General features: G+C 43.2%; 1 protein-coding gene across 1 annotated transcript; it reads right to left on the bottom strand.

Moving 5' to 3' along the window:
- Nucleotides 1-522: 522 nt before the first annotated feature.
- Nucleotides 523-7829, bottom strand: T265_14295 (hypothetical protein; the record flags this gene model as incomplete). The annotated part of the gene is made up of 5 exons (XM_009172972.1): nt 523-603; nt 1695-1766; nt 3689-3831; nt 7510-7713; nt 7754-7829. Coding segments are annotated over 5 exons (576 nt in total), but the record flags the coding sequence as incomplete, so codon positions are not given.
- Nucleotides 7830-8540: the final 711 nt, after the last annotated feature.

Here is an 8540-nt window from a genome sequence, read left to right as displayed (position 1 = left end):
ATTAAAAAAAGTACACTTTGGGGGTACCTCGGTTGGTGTGTGAGAAGATCAACTCTTCCATTGTCCACTGGAAGATCTTCGGAGAAGACCACGGACCGGTCAGAAAGGTTGAAGGAACAGATGGCGCACTCAGTGAAGGCCTATTGATGAGTGTTTGTTCTTCTGCTGTCCAACCAACTGGGACCATCGGCAACATCATAATCAGCGATGTGTCCAAACACGTTCCTAGCTATAAATGAGAATCCTTTAAACAAGGCCGATATGAAGGCAATACATCTAAGCCCCAAATCCAGGAATGATGGTCAATCAAAGTGACTTTTCAAATTTTCAAACCAAGTTTTGCGTAGTGCTACTGATACAAGAGGCTCCGAACTTCTCAATACTGGTTAGCGAATAATCAGCATTTATCCAGCGGTCGGTCAGCTGGTTGTGTCCAAACTAACGTCCGGGAAGTTGAAGATTGGAAACTAAATAGTGGATTCGTGAAATACACTCATTTGCACTCATTTTCGAGAGACTCACCTGGAATCCAGTTGAATCTCTCGTTTGTGATGTTTCCAAGCAACTGAATGTGCTCCACCAGGCCGCCTCATGTCTCAGTCGCTACGATATTCGAGATATCGCGATACATGTATACTTGTAATGCACTACTTATAAGGTTATTGAAAATTCCTCGCAGGCCACGAACCGGTTTCTCCCTTCTTGAAGCTCATCAGGTAGGCGTAGTCCCCGAGTTTCCGTCAATCTTATGTTCTAATTGAAAACAAATTGCACGAAATTACGGAAATACACTCATGCATTTTGGTTTCAATTAGAACATAAGGATTACGGAAACTCGCGTAACTATTGGATTATTCTCTATCAGGGTAAAACAGCTATGCAACGTCTCTTGGCTTTCTTCATAGGTTGGCTTCAGCTACACAACGGAAACTCATACGAAAATGATAGTACCAAATGATGTACCTTTTTGATGTTTTTCTCTCAACGTTCCAGAGACTTTGGACGAGCAATTTCACCTGATGTTTAGGTCGCCGGTTTCTAAGTCGGACTGGGTCCGATATTTTTCGGGATTCAGAACAAAAAAATATGCACACCTTTTTAAGCTTTTCGCGTGTGCTTATAGTCAGCTTTTAGATGTTTTGTGGCGTTCAAGGGCCATGTATACTCTGTTGAAACTGATCCGATGTGAGCTGTTAGTGTACATGTTATCCGGAGTCCTCAGCTTACCTGAATACTTCTCAGCTCGGGGGTTCGTGGAGCTTGTCAGATGTGTTTGTTCACGCTTTTTGGCTAGCGATTAGATTCTGAAATTTTACACCCACTATTTCATGCTTTAGGTAGAATCAAGCTGAACTCAGAACAAAGAGCCTCGTACAACTGCTTAGTTCTTGGGAATCGCCAATAATGTGCACCTCGCCGGCCCTTAGAGTAATTCGAAATGTTGACCAATTGCACTCTGTTCAGCCACTCGTGCCGCCGGATTGTATGCAGTTCAGCGACAAAAGCGGAAGAACCAAGTTTCTAATATCGCCGGCGAATTGCTTAATGATGGTAATTTTCAACAAGGATAAAGAGCTGTATGTTAACTCTCGCCATTTCAGGATAGAATCAACCCAGTTACTAAATAAGGAAACTAGTGCAAAGCTCTTTGCTGAACAGTCACAACTTCTAATAATCTCCGCGTTTTTTCTTACCACCCAGCCGGCACTTCCCTCACCCAATGACTCCAAACGAACGATTGCATTATGCGAACCTTTGCTCTCTTTCTGTACAAATAAAAATGGAATTTCATTCTAATGATAGTGTGGAAGAGGGGGTCATTGTGTCTCTCAGAAGACCACTCACACAAGGTTGTTACACTCTTCTATGCTTGTTGTGGCTCGAACGGATTGTTTCCCAGTGTTACAACGTCTCTCCACTCTTCGCTTTTGTGATATAGAACAATAAGGAATGAGCTCTCGCGATGTCGGAGAATTTTACTACACCATCTGCAAAATCTGTACAACGAATTTCAGACAAGGGTATCTAGCAGAACTTGTTACTGGGACTTGATTAAATACCCAGTAAAGCCTGAAGTACATGTGATGATGACCAAACTCATACCTGCTTTGTTAAAACTTGTGTGATACGATTGTTCACCCCTCTGTCAGTTGTGGTATGAGAACACCTTTTCGGCACATTCATTAACTGGCGGAAAAAGGCTCGTATCTTCTTCACAAAGCCCTGAACTCTAAGTGCATATTCCACTCAATTTCCTTGTGGTTTTTTCAAAAAAACTACCATAGTCTAATGTCATTGTGGACTTTCCTCTTTATGATAAATTTTTATTCAGAATTGAAAAAGCATCCGGTGCCCAGGGTTTATTTTAACAAATCAATGACAGGAACATCGTCCACCTGATTAGAAAGGCGCCTAGGCTTGCGTGTCCTCAGTTCACCTTCGCCTCTTGGCTTTGCGTGTCTTTATCTATTCTCTACATCAGTCCGTCTTGCAAATACGCCCCCTCGCTTCACTCGGGACGAGAATGATTTCGCTGTGTTGCGATGTCGCCAGACGGAGTGAATATCCTCAAGGTGAATCTGCAAATTAGCTGCAAACAAATTCACTTAAACCTTGTCGTCAACAATAGTGGTGTGCTCAGGAGCAGCGTCGGAATTGTCTCCCAGAGAATTGTTTATCAGTGCAGATCATCATCCGTTGCCAATTCATAATTTCACTGAATACAACATGGTTCCTACCTTGAAGAAAAGTACGGTGTTACTAATCGGAGCACGCAACATCTGGCCAGGCCATGGAAAAAAGGCAAAAATCAAATGGTTTATCGTAATGGGGATCTATTCACCCCTGAGCACAACAAATCGCTTTTGCTCCCATCCTCTGTGCGAAGCTCTCATCGTCAAAGAGCCAGTAAAACATTGTGGAACCCGATGAAGAATGGATTGTACTTTTTAGCAAAAAAAACGTTAGCAAGTTTACTTTGAATTTTTTGCTTCATTTTAGAAGCTGAGTGCTCAAATTGTGAACACCAGGCGACTGGGCCCACTGTTTTTTCAGTATATCTGTGCCTGAACTGGGTTGTAGGCTTAGTCTGGGCGGAATACTGACTAAAAACCAGTTGACGAGTTGCTCTTGCAACTGACTCAAGTATGCATTCGTCGCCTTCGAATATAAACAGCCTCAGAATACAAGGATCTGGAAGAAGCAAGAGTATCGACATGGTCTCAATGGAACTGCGCGTTTCACAGATGTTTGGAGACATACACCGACTTTCTTTCGCAAGCAATTTCGCACACATAGCATTACATGTGTGACCTACCAATGAAGCCTGAGTCTGTCGGACCACAATGGAAAAAAACCCTGGAAACTGCAGTTACGGTTGGCTGAGAAAAAGAGGTGAAAGCTGGCACGTTTTGCATCAACTCTAACGCTTCCAACCTATCAGCAGGTGATGAAGCTACAAACGAAAACACTCGTTACGTCAGCTCGGGATTTGAACAACAAGCTCCGAATAAGTATACCTTGGAACACACATTATACGTAAAAATTAGAATAGACTCCTTCGGCCTGACAACAATATTAGTAGCTGTTATTCACGGCAAGAAAAACCGGAGAAGTGGCACCGAGTGTGAATGCTTTTAGGCGACGAGAAAAGCTGCACTTGAACATATTCGGTGCGCCATTTTCGTACTGACACAGCATGTGAAAGAAAAGGTCCCAACTGTGCGACGAAGGCCATGTAACACTCCGGAAAGTTATCGTGATTGATGGTCTGTTGCATAAATATGGAATTTGCGTCAAAATCCGTCAGATTCGTCGATCCTGGTAAACGATCTGACATGTCAACAGAATAACGAACATCGCTTTTGGTCCTCAACTTTGTCTGGCGATATCGAGACGATAAATTCATTGCTACCTATTCGTCAGGAAATGGCAAGTTAAAATGAGTTTAATTACCGTCAGTATGTGTGCTAAAGCATCTTTGCGCATTTCTGTCCGGGGCCCACAGCATCCTACTTTCAGATGTTTGAAATTCCGCGAGGAAACGACACTCAACAATTCCTATTGGTGCTCTTGCTGTCATTTCCTAATCAGACTACGTGGCTAAAGTTTGCTTGTTGGTCTGCACTAGGATGATGCAAAGTGAGGTCCACAAAGAATGCTAGATCAGTTCGACTGGTGAAGCGCTACTTCAGTATGATGCTCAGGCGTGGGCACCTTATTCTTGACTATTTCTCTTAAGAAAATGCGCCATTCTCGCACAAGCCCCCATATAGTCTTTCTGTCCCCACTATTCACTAAGGGCTTTCTTCCTCCATGCTTTTATGGCAAGGCGTAAGGATGAAAGCCCTTCACCGTGAGGTCGTCAATCAGCAAACACCAACTAAACAGTTACAAACTATTGGACGGGAAAGTAAACGTCTCATATGCACCGTGTTTTAAAAACTGGACATTCTCGCGCAGCTACTTGAATCCATTGAATATCACGCTATTGTAAACGAACGCTGCACAGCAGTTCCATAAGTTCCATAACAAACCTCACCTTCCATTGGACGCGAGGCGGAGTTACGAGAAAACCACATACTACTCACATGTACCACCAGTAGTATTCGTCATTATACCGGTTTTTGTCACACGTGCACTACTGTCATTAGTGCTTCATTGGTCATAGCTTTTACTGAAGTTCTTCCAGACATAAATCCGTCATTTCTGAACATAATTTGCCAAGGTAACATTCATCACGTGGCCTCCTCGGTGAGTGACTGCGATTCGGGGTGATCACTTGCCACGTCATAATAAAGTATGAGTTTAGTGTAGTCTTACCTACACCAAAGGAAAGATGAAGTGCAGAAAACCATCAGAAATGAAATATTCAGCTGGTTTCAGTTGAGTCACCGTTGAAACCAAACTAGTGTGAAAATGAGGGCGAATTCTATCCAATTTACGTTCAGGTAGATCATGAGGTTGATGGATACTCGGCGACTACGCCCAGCTGATGACCCCCAAGGAGGTCGAACGGGTCGTGGAATCCCAAGGAATTATTGGCAACCCTGTGAGAAGCGTGCTAAGTACAGATGCACCACTGTTTACATATGGGCAAAATTGGTAGTGTAATCATTGGCAATTGCTCATTTAGTTATTAATCTGTTCGCCGAGCTTGGCAATTTTCTTGTAGACGTCTCGTCACCATTCGGTGCGCTGTTAGGTGGGCAGTTCCTCTTTTTGCGCACTTATATAGTGAGTAAAGAGCGGCTTTGAGCTATAATCTGATAAACTGTTGGTGATAATCTCAAATGAAGTCTTACTGGTCGAAACGAAACGTTTGCACGTCAACTGCCAAACCTGGCAAACAGATCAAGAGCGATCTGATCAATTGCCGATGGGCGAAATTATGAACAGGCAGAAAACGTCATTTTAGGAGAAAAAACTTAGGAATGAAGGTGAAAGAAAGACGTTTATCCGGCAAGTCACTTTCAAGAGTCTCTTAAGCAGACCAAAGTTTTCCCCGGTGGGTTGAATTACGTGGGAAAACCTGGAATAGACAAAATTAAAAAAATCTGATAACAAGTGATTAAGTGCGGTTTTTTTTTGCAAAAGAAGAACTTTTCTAGTATTTTTTCCCGGCTGGAACTGTGTATAAGGTCGCTGTAAATTCTTCGGATGCTCACGATCAGATGAGAAATGTCACAGACGAGCGATTCTACTGGAATTCATTTTGGCTTCCTATTAAAACCGATCTGTTCTTCAAGCGAGTGTATCTCAAGAATTTTACCAGGTTTCAGATGAGCTTTTTACCGCGAATAGCCCAAAGCAAAGCGGACGAAAAATTCACCAGCCTATGCCTGAAGTTGTTGGAATCCGGAAATGCAGTTGTGGAGACGCTTCGAAGATGTGAAGTTGTGAAAACCAGTCAGCAAAGTGTGCTTTGTTAAAACAGATGGAAGATGAATAAAGCAGGGACTTTAGTGACTACCACTTGATGCACAATAACTAACGATATCAAAAACAATGCTAAAGCACCAGCTTTTTAGCAGTCTGTGATGACCACCAAGTTGCAACGATAAAATATGGACGAATCCAAACGCTAGATTAACAAAATGAACTTTTTCAATGGATGTTTTGTCCTGTAAGTGAAGCTGGAAACCTAAGAAGCCCTGAACAGCTGTTTCATCCTTGTTGAGTATCATCTTCGGTGAACATTTCACGAAACCTCAAGGAGATTCACCCCCACACCCCTCCGGCTAGCAGTCGAAGCTAAGCCGTTTGTCTGTGAGGGCTGATCAGCGGTGTGGCTGACTCGCACTTAGACGGAATATAATGCCTCTGCTTCGATCTCGAAATAGACAACACGTGACCACGTATTGGCTGGCTGCTGGAGTGAACACTTCTCAGGTGGATAGTTCATTCGTCATGTGGAATATTCTCTCTCTTGAGCTTGTCCTATTGCTGTTTATGTCAATGAATTTACCCCCGCCAGTCACCGATTAAGCATTGAACCAAGCCAAAGTTGTATAACAAGAGTGTCACCGCAGCAGTAGAGAAAAACTTCGGCTGCATCAAGGATTAAATTCTCCAGCCTGAACAATAAGGATACCAGTAATTAGGTATTATATGCTACTTATAAGGTTGCTGAAAATCACTCGACAGTTCACGACCGAGAAATTAATTTTCTAACCCTGAAACCAACTCTATTCAACTGCCTTTATTGCTTTCATAAAGGAATTTATTCACGAGGTTGCTGAAAGCTCTTCGACAGTCCACGACCGGTTTCGCCCTTCTTGGGGCTCATCAGGTAGGCACAGTCCCTAAGTTTCCATCAACTTTACGTTCTACCTGAATCCAACCTGAACAGATTTTAGCAAATGGTGTTACTTGCACAGGAATTTGGTCTTGACAGGAGACTCGGCCGAATCCAGCTGAGTCTGTTATTTATGGTGGTCTCCTTCGAGATAATCCCGAGTTCTGAAACATAAGGGGCACATTCGGTTGAAGCGGACCATCACAAAAGAGATGTGTAGATGGATTCAGTTGAGTCTCCAGCCACGACCAAATTCTGGATTGAATGAGGCTATCTGTCGTAACTTAACATTCTGTGACAACTGGGTGAGATCATAGCCCAGCTCTATAGTAATCGGAAAATGATCTGTCAGTTCAAGATGTATGCGTATGTTCAGCCCTTGGCATACAACTCAAATCTTCGGGTCCCACTCAGGAGGTCAAGTACTCTTCGGGTTCTAATCGATACGCCGAGAAACTTTTTGAGACATGAACCGGAATTGTATTCAAACACAGAAAAATGTAGTGGATTCCCAAATTGAGCAAGCTCTAGACACAAGGACTATGATCCTGTTCACTGGAACCGGTTTTTCTTCGCCTTTACTAGACTCAGACAGGGAAGATAGGTAAACCGGTCACTACAATCGTCATTACCGAAGGCAACCTATTACCGCGACTAAAATGGCCGCCAAAAATGTTCATTTCAATCATATCCCATTCGCATGTTCCACTCACGTAATGTGAGTCGGTTCACATTAAAAAGCCAACAGGCTGTTTCATTCTTAGAACCTACGTGAATCACGCCAATTTTTAGACATATTCGAAGAAAAACAAAGTATTTCGATGAGAATTCGTTCAGCTGTAGCACCCTTCCGATGCCTAGCTTCCATGCCACCCGCAGGAAGCATGAGGGGTAGGATACTTCCAGGTTGCCCAAGTCTAGACAGGGGAAATCAAGAGGGACAGGCCGGGTTCGAACCACGGACCTTCCGGTCAGTACATTTGAGCTCCAACCACTTCGGCCATCTCACCCAGCCGATGGGAATTCTCGTCATCCTGCACAACTTAACTACCCTAACAGGGTAAAACTAAAAAATCTCCTCACTACCTGTCAGAATCTGAATGTGCAGATGAAGACTTTGATCCACTCTTACTGCATTCTGCCAGTTTATTTACAATGCAAAATTACGGTTAACAATTTCGCTAGTGATCCAACCAATCGCGTTGAAGAAGGTGGTGAGGCCGCTGCAGAAGTAATGAACAACCATAGGAAGTTATGAAACATGCTTAGCGTGAAATCAACTTACTGTCGAACGTTAATGTCTCTGCAAACTCAATAATGAAACGAGCAGCCAAGAATGGCTACTAAATTAGGAAACGCCGAGACACGGACGATTGCCTATCAACAAAACCCAAATTGAACCCTATTGGGTGTTGTGAGGGGGAGCTAGAGGGTTGTTGAGCACTGGATCAGTCAGTTCGTTTCACATGAGCAAGACTGACCCAGAGTTCGTAGAAATCATTTTGTTTAATTCGGCAACCAATTTTCACTGGTTGTTTCATTACAACTAATGACCTGATGGCGAGATCCCGAAAACATCAGAGTTCATCACTGTGTTCTTGTCGGAACTACTGGAATATTCAACCAAGGTGAACTTTCCAAACATTATTTTGCTTGTCTGCACATTACATCAGCATTTGATAAGTGCTAGGAGATAAATAGTAACGCGTGATGACGAACAAAGAACCGTACAACGTCTAGCTTC

This window comes from Opisthorchis viverrini, assembly GCF_000715545.1.
Source record: "Opisthorchis viverrini unplaced genomic scaffold opera_v5_173, whole genome shotgun sequence".
NCBI lineage: Eukaryota > Metazoa > Platyhelminthes > Trematoda > Opisthorchiida > Opisthorchiidae > Opisthorchis > Opisthorchis viverrini.
This window is presented reverse-complemented; position numbering and strand designations above follow the sequence as displayed.